At 43.3% G+C, this 14,941-nt stretch overlaps 1 protein-coding gene across 1 annotated transcript in view; it reads right to left on the bottom strand.

Moving 5' to 3' along the window:
- LOC117872288 (ATP-binding cassette sub-family B member 5-like) overlaps nt 1–14,941 on the bottom strand; it is a 66,796-nt gene that overhangs the window by 3,378 nt on the left and 48,477 nt on the right. Inside the window, exons 24-27 of the mRNA XM_034760591.1 lie at nt 7,090–7,246; nt 5,545–5,742; nt 3,817–4,023; nt 3,202–3,348 (exon numbers count right to left, since the gene is read on the bottom strand). Coding sequence (XP_034616482.1) covers nt 3,202–3,348; nt 3,817–4,023; nt 5,545–5,742; nt 7,090–7,246 — 709 coding nt within the window. The remainder of the gene's footprint in view (nt 1–3,201; nt 3,349–3,816; nt 4,024–5,544; nt 5,743–7,089; nt 7,247–14,941) is intronic.

Genomic DNA, 14,941 nt, shown 5'->3' with positions numbered 1-14,941 from the left:
GCCGCACTCATTTCGACTTTATACAACCTGTTTCTCAAATCCGAATTATCTAAATTCGGATTAATCCCGTAGTGTAGACATACCCTTGGTGTAAAACCTATATCAGCATAGCTATGTCAGTTAAGGGTGTGAAAAAAAAAAACAACACCCGCTACAGCCATAGCTCTGCTGACAAAACTTCAAGTGTAGACACAGCTAGGCAGCCAGAAGAGGGCTTCTGTCAGCATAGCTAACTTTGGGAGGGGGGTGTTCCTTCACCAGCAGAAAAACTCCTTCTGTCAGTGTACACTGTGCCTAGATGAGGGGGCTATGCTGGCAGAAGCTTTATCGTGTGGAGATAGTCATAGTCGTCAAGCAGTTTTGTAGTGCAACGGTAGTATAACGTATTTTTGTCTTGCTTTTGAGGGCAGAAAAAAAACAAAACATATTAGGGACCACACTTTAACCTTGTTAAATGCACAGGATAAAACATAGCTCCCTAACCTAAGAATACATATATTTCTCCTCCACCTTGCCACCGTCCAGACAAGTAAGCACAGATTCTCAATGGTGTTCTAACATGGTTAAATCTGTGGTATAGACAGGGCCTTGGCAAAACGCATGTGGCTCTTGTTCCAAAATCAGATAGGGAGAGTGGTATCTGTCCAAAATTGGAAGAAGATTTTAACAATTTTCTTTCCTATTTGGCCATTAAGGCACTTAGGGCCATACACTGTCACCACTGATTTCAATGAGGCTACTTGTGGAGTAAGGTGCTACTCAGTGAGAGTCAGGTTACGAACATCTGGCCTTTTCGTAGTGACCTACTGTGGCTGTGCCAAGGTCTAGGGAGAATCCACGTTCTGGAGAATCTCACATGATTCTGTTGGATTTCCAATGTTTTTATCTCACACCACTGTAATCATAGAATCATAGACTATTAGGGTTGGAAGAGACCTCAGGAGGCCACCTAGTCCAATCCCCTGCTCAAAGCAGGACTAACACCAACTAAATCATCCCAGCCAAGGCTTTGTCAAGCCGGGCCATAAAAACCTGTATGGATGGAGATTCCACCACCTCCCTAGGTAACCTATTCCAGTGCTTCACTACCCTCCTAGTGAAATAGTGTTTCCTAATATCCAACCCAGACGTCCCCCACTGCAACTTGAGACCACTGCTTCTTGTTCTGTCATCTGCCACCACTGAGAACAGCCGAGCTCCATCCCCTTTGGAACTCCCCCCTTCAGGTAGTTGAAGGCTGCTATCAAATCCTCCCTCGCTCTTCTCTTCTCCAGACTAAATAACCTCAGTTCCCTCAGCCTCTCCTTGTAAGTCATGTGCTCCAGCCCCCTAATCATTTTTGTTGCCCTCCGCTGGACTCTTTCCAATTTGTCCACATCCCTTCTGTAGTGCGGGGGACCAAAACTGGATGCAATACTCCAGGTGTGGCCTCACCAGTGCCAAATAGAGGGGAATAATCACTTCCCTCGATCTGCTGGCAATGCTCCTACTAATACAGCCCAATATGCCGTTGCCTTCTTGGCAAGAAGGGCACACTGCTGACTCATATCCAGCTTATCGTCCACTGTAATCCCCAGGGCCTTTTCTGCAGAACTGCTGCTTAGCCAGTTGGTCCCCAGCCTGTAGCAGTGCATGGGATTCTTCTGTCCTAACTGCACTTGTCTTTGTTGAACCACATCAGATTTCTTTTGGCCCAATCCTCCAATTTGTCTAGATCACTCTGGACCCTATCCCTACCCTCTAGCGTATCTATCTCTCCCCCCCAGCTTAGTGTCATCTGTGGACTTGCTGAGGGTGCAATTAATCCCATTATCCAGATCATTAATAAAGATATTGAACAAAACCGGCCCCATGACCGACCCTTGGGGCTCTTCGCTTGATACCGGCTGCCAACTAGAAATCGAGCCGTTGATCACTACCTGTTGAGCCTGACAATCTAGCCAGCTTTCTATGCACCTCATAGTCCATTCATCCAATCCATACTTTTTTAACTTGCTGGCAAGAATACTGTGGGAGACCGTACCAAAAGCTTTGCTAAAGCCAAGATATATCACGTCCATATCCATTTCCCCATATCCTCAAAGCCAGTTGTCTCATCAATCACTACTTTTAAGTTCATTTTGAGAACTATTGTACCCATCTCAGTTCAAATAAGTGAAATAATGCAAGTTCAACAGGTTACCGATTCAGAATGTACAGTCTTATTTGTACAGTTATTCTTCTATAACACTTATTAAATATATGTGATATCAGCAGGCATGTCCAGCTAAATTACAGAAGAGCATGATATGCTACTGTGACCTTAAGCAGTGCAATGCTGTATTAAGTGGTAGTGAGCAGGCTTCAGCAAGGTCTACAGTAGTCTTAAAACATTCCTGAGCAAGTAATCTCATTAGTTCATAAAATAATCTTTGGCACTGCACTGCCTGTACAAACACAGCTGCAATTCTCTTCCTTCAAGGAAGATACTAGAGAGGGGTGTCGGGGGGAGTTGGGGGAAGAGTGGAGATGAATGTGAAATTATCTGAATTAGCAAGCTGGAGAGCACTGCATGACTGCAGCAGCCAGGTTAGAAGTTAGCCAAAGGTGGGAGCACAAAATAGAAATAAAGCAGAGTCTGATAGTGGGGAAAAAAATGTAGAGTAGCTAAACTCAAGTGTTCAAAAACCAGAAGACAAATGAACCTGTTTGTGAGAGGGTGGAGATGGATGGCAGGAGAAAGCTCACTTGATCATTACCTGTTAGGTTCACTCCCCCTAGGGCACTTGGCATTGGCCACTGTCGGAAGACAGACAGGGCTAGATGGACCTTTGGTCTGATCCAGTATGGCCGTTCTTATGTTCTAACCCCCCACCACACTAGGAGATTATTTCCAAACTAAAACGCACACAGAACTTGCTTCTAGTGCTTGCATCCCCTTCACGTGCAGTTCAGCACCACAGCAACTAACACTGTGTTATGAAAAGAAAAGGAAAATACCCCAGAGGGGATGATGGATGCTGTGATCCCTACTTAGCCATCAGAAAGCTGGCCGAGTTTGATACTGCATGACCCACCCCACTCCAAGCTTCAAACTAAACGCTACATGAAAATAAGTGGGATGTTTGTCCTTTCCTTAGTACTATTGTTGGTTTCCATACTATTGCCTCCAGTCCATGGATACACATTCTTGTACACTATTATTAAACATAGGCAAGTTACCTTTTCACTCTCATTATCAAGAGCAGAAGTGGCCTCATCTAACAACAAAATTTTTGGTTGCCGAAGAAGAGCCCTTGCAATAGCTATTCGTTGTTTCTGGCCACCCGAGAGCTGTGTTCCTTTATCTCCAACCCGCGTGTTGTATTTCTGTTATAAAAACATACAGTTGATGAAGCAAGCGGTTAATTGTTTACATTACATTGCAACTGTAGGTGGAATTTAAAATAAATCTACAGGTTTCCTTTCACCCACCGCCCCTCCTCTAAATTTTGTGTAAGAAAGAGTAGCAAATCTATTCTGGAGTATTACTGGATTTCCCATTGTGGCTCAGACCTTGGTGTGAGGTTGGGAGCAATGCAGAGACATACCCTCCCTTGCTACTGATCTTGTGCACTTACTGTGCCTCAGCTATTGACCTACTGGTGATGGGGACAATCCCATGGAAAAGTACATCTCACTTAAAAAAACAAAGTAGTATTTCAACATTAAATCAAACATTCCTATTTCAATAATGTTGAAAACTACATAAGGATAATAGTGCTGTAATATCAAAATCATCAGACCTTCCAGTACCTTGATATTTGATATATTCTAAGACTTGAGTCACTTGATTACCTCAGGAAGTTCTTCTATAAAAGAATGAATATTTGCTGCTTTCGCTACTTCTTGTATCTCATCCAATGGTACATTCCGACTGTTATCCCCATAGGCAATATTCTCAGCTATGCTGCAGTCAAAAAGCACTGGCTCTTGGGAGACTATTCCTATTTGAGAGCGGAGCCACTGGATATTCAAATATTTTGCATTGATGCCATCAAACAGCTGCCAACAACAACAAATGTCAAAATTTGGTATCTGATATTTCAATCAGACTTTATTCACAAACATTAAAATTCTGATAGTTCTTGCAATGATAATTCTCAAGGAACTATCAAGAGTTATTAGCAATGAATATCGAACCCCTCTGGAAACCCCTCCAGAAAGAGCAACAGGTGAGAAGACTTCACAGCACCAGCAACCTCCTGATGTCAGCTGACTCATTCAGTATCGAGCTCCTATATCTTGATTTTAATAAGTGTGTTGATTATATCATTAATTTTTACAGCGTTGGTTCTGATGAGAGCTGAGCAAAACCTGAAATTTCCATCTCATGGGAAATTCTAATATTTTGACATTTGTTTTCATCCCCAAATCAGAATGAAAAGTCAAAATATCATTTTTTTTCATTAAATGAAAAGTTCTGAACATTTTTTATTGGAAAGTGTTACAATGTTTTGTTTTGACTTAGTTTGACATTAACCTGCATTGTCCTAATGTGCAGCAGTGCCTAATGGGAGTTGTAGCTTTGTGCCTCATGTCCCCTTTGGGCCAGCTCCCTGGCTATATTGTATCTCTCATGATGCACCACGTGGCTGGGTTAGAGGGGAGACCGTGGGAGTTTGCTTAAGTCCACTGGGAACAGGTTAAAGTTAAACCACAATAAGCCAATCTTAAAATGAAATAAGAGTCAATGCAGGGGGTTGCATCAGCTTAAATATATTGATTAAAAAACTAATTTATGTTAAACTGCTGCAGATTTCTGGTGTAGACAAGTTTTAAGGATAAACATAGCACAAATTGACTGCAAAGATTGATTACTCCAACAAAATGCAAGTGGACGGGGGTTGTATAATGAATTTGAGAGCCATGTGTTTTCCACCTGTTTATTTCCAAAAGGGTGGAGTCACAAAGTTTGGGGATCTTGCAGGTGTATCAGGCCTGGATCAGATGATTTGTACTGCCCATCTCTTAAGTGGAGTAGCACTACAAGAAACATTATTTTCTGATGCCAGTTCATTAGCAACTCAAAGAGGACTCTTCTTGGTCAATAGTCAGTCATTCTCCATGAGATTAAATTTACAGTTTCCAAAAGTAACATTTTCTTTAGGTCAGTGATAAGACAACAGTTTTTCCAATGACTAAAAACTATGAGATGTTATTTTTTTTTAAATTTACAGTTGATGTTTGTGGTCCTAGTTCTGGAAAAGAGATGATATGTGGGATACTGACAGTGAAAAAGCCCAGCGGAAGAAGCAATAAACCAAAATTTCTAATCTGCTTACTCACTCCAGCTATAATCGGTACAATATGGCAGAATTTGACCTAATGACCACAAAACCTGCATGACATGCTGTGCTCAGTAGTCATTGAATCAATACAAGATCAGGCATCCCAGCTGGCCTCAGTTCACTGTAGCTTGGTCACTGGGGTTTTTAAAATAGCAGTAAAGCTTAAGTAGGAACATGTGGTTAGAAAAACGACAATAAAATCACCAGTGCAGATATTATCAAAATTTAATCTTACCACTTGCCCTGTAAGAGGGTCATAGAACCTTTGTAAAAGCTGAACTGAAGTGCTTTTCCCACATCCACTGCTGCCAACAAATGCCACGGTCTGTCCTCTTTCAATCTGAAGCGACAAGCCTTGCAGGATGGGAACATCTGGGCGAGATGAATAAGTGAAAGACACTTCACGGAACTCTAACCCTCCTCTGAATGTAGCCTGTGAGAAGAGATGGGCAATGCTTTCATGTCACACGTGTTCTAAAACTTAATCAGTTTAAACTAAATCAAACTTTAAACATTTGCCTTAAAAACACATAAGTCAAGTTAAATATTTATTACAGACATATTCCAGAAATGTCCTGGTTGTACTCAGATGCCCTGTTCTATTATTTTCACCAAAAGATTTCTAAACTGTCCTGACAATGCTGGTGTGGGTGTGATGGTGACTAACTGTTCCGAATAACACTTATTAACTGTTCTTCAAATTTTATTCTACTATAATCAATCTTTAATTTTGGGTCTTGGACACCATGCTTACATTTCCAGGAAAAGAAGTTTCTCAGTCTTAGCATGGAAGACAATGGTAGCAGCTGATTCTGTCTCCGTATATGGTAATGTGCTATGTTCTTTCAGGATTTAGCTGGTTTTAAATTGCTTAACACAACACAGACACATGCCCACCCCCAAAGGGTTCTGTAAGACTTGTGATTTAAAACATATGGCTCATTCACGGTCCGATTCTGTCACTGTCTGCAGAGGGTGTTCCCACTGAAGTTGTACCAAAGCATAGTGATACCCATCCATCTTCAAACACCAAAATTATTTAATCTAATGTCACCTGCTCTATGGGCACCACCAGAACCAAAGAATGAGGAAGGGGCTCAGTGTCTGATGAACAACCCACCTTGACTAGTCATCCTTGTTCTGATTATTGTCTTTTTAGATTGTGATCTTTGTGTGTGTCAAGGATTTAATCTTTAGTATCACAGTAGCAACCAGATGCCACCATTAGGATGGGGGGCCTGTTATACTGGACATTGTACAAACATAAGATAAAAGCCAGTCCCTGTCCCAAAAAATTTACAGCATAAGGCCCTGCTACTGCAACTTGCTCGGCACAGGCGGCCCACTCCCCATTGTGGGTGGGTGCAGTGTAAGGGTCTCCCTGTGTAGAACACGTTGCAGGATCAGAGCCTAAATACGGGACAGGACAGGACAGGTGGGTGTAGACCACAACAGAGGATGATGAAGAAGAAAACAAGGGTGACAGTATTAGGAGAACAAGATTTCATATATTTGCTACAGTGTACAACTTAGCAGGGATATAATCAGTCACTAACAGGCCACTTATTATTAGGTGTTAGTACATTTTGAACACAGCTGTAATATAAACAACAATAGCACTGAGATGAATGGATAAAAGGCTTGTCACTCCACTATAGCCCAAAATACCCACCCTTCCAGCCTCTCTTTTTCTTTATTCTAAACAGAAGTTTCAATGAGGTGAGATAATTGCTAGCAACAAGGACATGTGGAGTACATTTAAAACTGAAGTTGCACTCACTGGTTTTTCTCCTTCTTGGCTGTAGCTATCAATGGCTGGTGTCCTTTCAAACAGAGCAAACAAGTGTGCGGCCCCTGATTTGGCTTTGGCATATTCAGGTGCAAAGGTTAACGTCTCGCCAAGTGCCATAGCACCGTATGTAATTGCAGAAAAAACTCTATAGGAAGGAAAACACAGTAACTGCTGGTTAGATGGCAGCTTCATTCTGCGAGGCAAAAGCAACAGAAGCGCTAGTGTCTCAAAGGTCATGACATGTAGCAGACATTTAAATAGTAAAGGAAATCAGTGCAAGACACCTCTTTCCCCTCTAACAACCAGCATAAGCAAACAACCACTGCAGGTTGTATTTTCAAGTACAGGAATGACATTGGACTTTGCCTTGTGACCCAGGAGCCCATCATATCCCCTGCACCTCTGCATAAAACAGCAGCTGCAGTAGCTCTGTAGGGATTCAGGATGGACAGGGATAATCCATGGAGGTCCTTTAGTTCCCCCCAGATCTCTCACTAGTGAGCAACAATGTCAGTGGCACCACCGGGACTCAAGGCAGGAAGAGCAAGAGGGAAGGACCTTGCTAGGGCTCAGGAACTCTTCACCTCAAGTGCTTCTCACGCTGCTGGAGAGCAGCAGTGACAAAACCAGAACTCTAGAGGCTTACGAGTTCTCTAACTGATTGTCCTTTTGTCATGCATGCATGTAATGCATGACTGGAGATACTAAGACCCAGGTCTTTGAGGGAAGAGAAATTGAAATAGGAAGTTCTGCAAGCCCGGATAGCTACAGGGGATCAGGCTCTTCAGGAGCTGGGAATTCTGGTAAAAACTGGGAGTTGATAGATTCTTAATGGAAAAATCAATTAATTAATAAAATTGTACAGGAATGGCTGCACTTTCTCTATGACATTGTATCATAACTGCTTAAATTTGTAAAAAAAATACAGCAAAACATTGTGAGACTAACACAGCTAGGATTTGCTCTATGAGGGAGAAGTGAGTACTGGATCCTGGAGGGTGCAGGGAAAATTATGTATAAAGGGCTAGTTTGGTTTGTAATTTAGTGGAATTAAATAATAATATGTATGGGATTATAGAGCAGGATTGGGTCAATATTAAAATTTAGACTATGTCCAAAGGCTGGATGGGAATCTTTTCCCTTTTTCTCAGCTAGAGATGGGATAGAGATACTTGTATGGGCCAGACCCAAGAATCTGGCCCATATTATTAAATTAGCAGGTTGAGAGCACAACTAAACTGAATACTCCTGTGATTTTATTGTTGCAAATTTCTTGCCTGCCTTCCTTATTCCTCTGCCTCCACTGTTTACAGCTCTCACTTGTGTCCTCGGATAGTTAGATTGTTAAATTAATCAGGACAGGAATCACGTGTCGTTTACCTGTGAAGTATCTAGTACAATTTTAGGTGCTCTCAAATAAATAACTGCATAACATTTCAGAAATACATTAACCTTTTACATTCCCTTCTAAAATAAATACATAATAAATAAAAATTAAAGCCCCGTATCAGCAAAAATAATGTTTAATGTATCCACATGAACAGCACTGATGCTTAAACTGATTTTGTCACAGGCATTTGCAAGAAGACACCATAATCTGTATACAGCATATAGTAGACATGTTCTTCAATAATTTTTGCATATATTATATACGATCAGGTTTAAGCACTGATTTTAAGGCCAGTTATCCATACCTCATGTTTTACGTTATAAAGAGCAGAGGTTATAATCATTTAATAATAAATCTACTCTGAGTGAAAGACTAAAGAGACTAAAAATCATGTTTTAAGCAGCTACATGAAGAGCTTGATCTTTTGATCTTGTAAATTGGGTTCTAGATCACAATCTTCATTTTATAATATTAATTATCAGCTAGAAGCTAAGTATCTAAGATGAACATATGCCTTCTAAAAGTCAGGCCCTATTAATGTATCTCACGTTGGGCACCAAAAACATTTTTGAAAATGTCGGGCCTAAAGCACTCTGGAAACCTAAGTCCCATCAATAGTTAGTTTCAACAACAACAAAAATGGGGCATTTTAAAACATGTGGACCATTCATCTTGTATTTTTCTTGTGTTCACTCAAACCTGAGCCATTATCTTCCACAAACAGAATCTTAATTTAATAGCAAAGATTACGTGTAATCCTAACAAGGCCTTTATTGTTCCTGACCTATAATTTCAAAGACCTTGTTCAGCCATCATTTCCGTGACGTGGGGCTCTTATTTTCTTATAAGTTAAAGAAGAGAACTGCACAATACATCTTATATAAAGCAGGCAAACACAGTATTCCTTCATGAGGATTATCACACTCAGTTTAGGTCAGATTACAGTTAGGCAAGAGGGTGCGCATACAATACAAAGAAAGACAATGGGGAACAGGGCAGTCTCCCAATATTTGCATGGTTTCTGACTGGGTACCAATACTTTCTCTCTTTCTAAAGAGCTTATCTGCACAGTCTGGCTCCTGTCAGCATATATGTGCTCCACACAATCTTTCATGTACGTGCTACTTCAAGTGTCAAATTGGTAAATAATAGTATGGAAGAGGACCTGCTGGATGAGCCATGTACAGTCCCTGAGGGACTAGCTTCTGTGGCTGACTGGAGGACAACAATTCCATTTCACAGCAACTTTTTGAGGTTTCCAATTCTTTCGTTCTGCATTAGAATAAAAATAAAACCTTTTCCTGAAAGGAGGGATATGTCACTCTATAGCTGGGGGTCTAGGTCACTGCCGTGTGAGACCCACATTTAAGTTCCTGCTCTGCCTGATTCGGAGCAGAGCTCTTCATCCCAGATCACTTTAAAATCAGACAGAGTGGAGACTTGCAGCTTGATCTCTCACAGCTTAGGTGAATGGCCTAACCAACTTGCTATTCTTTCTCCACCCTTCTCTCTGAGCCCCATAAGCCTTCCAGATGAAAGTTTTGTAGTGATAAACGCCTTTTGACAAAACACATATTGCAGTGAAAATATTACACTGACTTCAAGTAGAGGGCAATGCTACAAAAAATGAATCGTCCCTGAATGTTTTGTAAACTAAAAATAAAAATCAGTGAAATAATTCTTCTATAAAAATAACAAAACTATAAGCTCCTCTTCTAGAGGAATTGCTAGATTTGCTTCATCATCAACCATCCTGTTGGAAGCTGGCAGTGAAATGTGTCTACACAAAATGATGAAATCAGGAGTGCATCATGCCCGCTGTGCTCCCATGGGAGTCAGGTAAGGCAGTTTTAAAAGTGCAGCCTGGCTTTGTAGGTGCCCCGTCATACCAAGTCTATCAAAGCGATGTTCTGAATCAGCATATTGCTTTGATTTCACCACCTCTCCAGCAAACACCACCCTATTTTTGGGATATGCTAGCTGTCAACCCTTCTTGACCAGGAGCAGGGCTGGCTCCAGGGTTTTGGTCACCCCAAGCAGCCAAAAAAAAAAAGCCGCGATCACGATCTGTGGCAGCAATTCGGTGGGAGGTCCTTCGCTCCGAGCAGGAGTGAGGGACCGTTCGCCGAATTGCCGCCAAACAGCTGGACGTGCCGCCCCTCTCCGAAGTGGCCATCCCAAGTACCTGCTTGGTAAGTTGGTGCCTGGAGCCGGCCCTGACCATGAGGAATAGGTGCTGTGTAGTGTTGGCACACTTCACTGGGCAAATTTTAGCTGCCAAAAAACCTACACTTCCCAGCTTCCTGAGGTAATCTGATCCAATATTGTGAAAGCCCTTGCTGACAGAATATCACCCATTAGCATACTTTATTGTTGGCTTGTTCCTGCTGTTATGACTCTGGTTTCTCATTGTCTACTGCAAAACACAGCAGGCATTGCCAGGAAAATAGCCACTTTTCTAAAGCACAGTGGGTGTCAGAACGACGATCATTTTCAGCATAAAGCCAACCTGCCCCTCTCCTGCAACTGTGGCAGGATGTACCATCCAGAGAGCCTTCAGTTTTCTATATGCTATTATGCCTACTGAAACCCAATAGGACAACACATGGCTAGTGCTTGGAACTGGCAGTTAATAAAAGGGGCTGTATTTTGCTTTAACTTCAATTAATGCCATATATTTTTGAAATATGAGCTCCATGACATGCCAGCTGACATGTCCATGTCCATGCTCATGCTCATCTACTCTACTGTCCTGTCTCCAACAGTGGCCAGAAGCAAAGGCTTAAGAGGAAGGTGAAAAACCAACCCATAAAAGATAATGTTCTCTAAAATGAACCTGCTCTCTGAAGTTAAGTCCCTCTGGAGTTCCTCACTTTCTTTTCCAGTGTGTGTCATCTGCTCACTCCTTCACCATATTACTTATTAACACCAGTCCTAGTATTAAACCTCATGGCACCCCATTGGTAAAATTCTTTGCAAGTTAAAAACTGATCATTTATTCTTACTCTTAGTATTCTGTCTCTGAACCAGTTTCTAATCCAGGACACAACTTTACCTCTGGCCTTCAGGCTACTTCATTTTTTTAACCGCCTCTTGTGAGGGGCAATGTCAAAAGATTATTGAAAGCCTTTACAGAATATTCCCCCTCTTGGACCCTTCAGCATTTCTCAACTGTGTAAAGGTCTCACAGGGATAAAAGACATCTCTACTGTTAATGGGATTTTAAAACGTCATGATGCTTCTTCCTTATCACAATTCTCCTTTTCATCATAATCAGGGCCGGCTCTAGGCACCAGCAAACCAAGCACGTGCTTGGGGCGGCACATTTTCGGGGCGGCATTCCAGCCATCTTTTTTTTTTTTTTTTTTTGCAAAAGCCTAGAGCCGGCCCTGGCAGCAGCAGCACGTCGTGCACCGGGGGATGCTCTGGGGCCGCTGTGGTTCGCACCGCGGGGGAACAGTGCTGCACCTTGTGGCTGGGCTGGGCAGGCTCCGAGCGGGAGACACTCGGGCGGGGGGCCACCCCGCGGGGCACACGGAGCTGCCTGTAGGTGCTGCAGGGCAGCCACCCCCAGTGCCGCAGCTGAGGCTGAGCGAAGCGGCCCGAGCCGCCCAGGGACTGCGGCAGGGCGGCCATAAGCAGCAGTGGGGCCATAGAGGCAGGGCGCTGCCATGTGGGGCCCACGTCCCACTCTCTGGGGCTCTGTTCCCTCTGGGGCTACCCTGCCCCAGCTTCTGAGCCCCCTGCCGGGGCGGTCCCCCGGCTCTGCCCTCCCGGGTCCTGGCCGGTCCTGGAGGCGGGAGCCCTGGCTGGAGGGACCCGGGGCTGAGGCACGGCCCGGGAGCCCCGCTGCTTTCCCCGACCCTGCCAGTGCCAGACCAGCTGGAGGCAAGGGGGGAGCGGGCGGAGTCAGCACTGGTGGGGGGAGCCCAGGGCTGGGGCAGCAGGGAGTGCGGGTGTGGGGGGGGGAGGAAGAGAGAGCCCAGGGCTGGGGCGGCAGGGGGTGCGAGTGAGGGAAGGCACTGGTGGTGGTGGGGCGCTGAGAGCCCAGGGCGGGGGGGGGGGGGGGAAGGGCAGCCAAATTTTTTTTGCTTGGGGCTGCAAAAAACCTAGAGCCAGCCCTGATCATAATCAGGTGTTTCTCTGTCAGCACAACATTGTGGCAAACAGTTTCTCTTTTCTCTGACAAATTTGAGGACAAGATTTTCACAGATTTCTCTATCACTTGCTGAGCCTCCTGGTGATGGGACTGATTTGAAATGCAACTCTCAATACTATCATGGTAGACAGCTATCTTCTGGAAATACTGGGTCAGTGTCACTAATGACTCCTGCAGTTACTGTGAAGATTTGATTACTTTTAATTATCTGAGCAATCCACTTACTAATGTGTTATTGGAGTGTTTATTAAGATTTGTTGATGTACCAACAGATTACAGAACACCTTTGCAGCCTAAAAATGTGACCTGGCTTCATTTAATCAAAATAAATCATAATATTTGTAAAGGAAAGTTTTTAAATTAGATTCAAGGGGGAGATACATTTGGATATATAATAAAATGTTGGGGCAAAACCCAAGCAGATTCAAATGGGATCATAAAATGTCTAGAATTCTGCTTTGAGGTGAGTGATACCAATTCGGATAATTCCATTACTAAAGAAAATATCAGCAATTGCCACACAGATGCTGTGGTTTATATGGTGGTTTATACTTATAAGTATTGGAGACACTGTAGTTTCCCAGCATCCACATCAGGCCTTGTGTCTGCCAAGAAATTTTAAATTTATATTTAAAAAGTTCACATTGGGAGGAGGGGGAGAAGAGGATGATAGATACAGATACTCCATTGTGTGTCTGAAAGCCCCTATGCTTTTGGCAAATTTATAATGAGGCCTTCAGCTAGGGAACATTTGGACGTCTTTGGTCTAGGGTTATGAGTGCGTGCCAGATGCCTCATCACCATTTTGGGGTGGTGGGTGTGAGGAAGGTGACAAAAGAAGCAAGCTTTCTCTCTCTCAGTTCTTCTTGCAAGTTATGCGAATAACCAGGCTAGCTAGCACCGGCATGTGCCTTAACCAGGCGGCATCATTTTCAGATGTAAAAAAAAGCAGCACAAGAGATGTTGGGCCAGATTCTGATTTCAACACACTACCAACTGCAACAGCGGTATTCCTGATTTACACCAGTGTCAGCAAGAAGAGACCCAACCCCTATGTTCATTAATTTTAATGGTTCAGTAGTAGATCTTTGGCTCACTAGTGAGAGGAACCCTCTCTTTCCAGGTACCTGTGTGCTGTACTCTGGCCATCAACAGAACTCCCTTCTCTATCTCTTGAGTGGCCATATTCCTCTACCACCACATCTCTGTCATGAACAGCCATGCTCAATACTTAACCATCTTCATTAATGTAATTTCTCTGTCTGTCTCTCCCCCTCCTGGGTGGCTGTTTTAAATTCTTGATCATCTGCCACGCAGCTCTGTCTGACCTCTGTTGCCAATAACTCCCCAAACATTATTAGCATATATGATTAGGCACAGAAAGAATAAATAAGACGTGCTGCCAGACTGTGACACCAGATCTAGGCAGGCTCCAAAGATGTGTCATCAACTTAAAGACTTTGCTCCAAAAATGGAATATGCCTAAGACTTGTTTCCCAGTAAAAACTATCCCCACATTTTCCTGCCCCATACCACAAAATGTGACAGGGTAACCGGAGAGAAGGAAGATCTGTTCTGCAGAAGTGAATGTCTAATGCAGGGATAAATACTGCCATAAACTGAGAAGCTGTTTTCAAGTGGTTTGAATTGTAAAATCATTTCTTTTTAACACCCCCCCATTTTAATCTTAAGATCCAAAACCTCACATCCAGGTGCAATTAAGCACATGATTTGGTTGCTGTATCAGGGCTCCAGTGCGCAGCCTGAATACTGTGCATTGGCATAAGTGCTGGAACTAAGGTGCTGGGGGTGCAGCCGCACCCCCTGGCTTGAAGCAGTTTCCATTATATACAGGTTTACCGTTTGTTTCAATGGCTCTCAGCACCCTCACGTACAAATTGTTCCAGCGCCCCTATGCATTTGGTACATATGATTGTAGGAATTTCCTTCAGCCTTGATGCTGAAGTTTGATGGGGTCTCTGTGGCCTTTAAAGGCTCCCTCTGTTGAGGGCAGGAGGCAAGCTCCATGGCTGCTCTGCCCCCAGGTACCCTGGTGCATAGGGAGGTGCTGTGAAGTGAGCTCTGTGCTTGTCAGAGCGCAGCCCCCAAACACTACCCCTCTTACCTCTTGTTATGCAGCTGATCTCTCCTGGTCCTCTGTACCTGTAGCGGGATTTGCCCCAATGGGCTTGTTTACATTCCATAACATCAGAATTTGGATATTCTTTGGGTCAATGACAGAACCTTAATTTAATAGCACATTTTTCCTTCCCCAAGCAAAACTCTATATA

The sequence above is a fragment of the Trachemys scripta genome, chromosome 2, assembly GCF_013100865.1.
Source record: "Trachemys scripta elegans isolate TJP31775 chromosome 2, CAS_Tse_1.0, whole genome shotgun sequence".
Classification (NCBI taxonomy): Eukaryota; Metazoa; Chordata; order Testudines; family Emydidae; genus Trachemys; species Trachemys scripta.
This window is presented reverse-complemented; position numbering and strand designations above follow the sequence as displayed.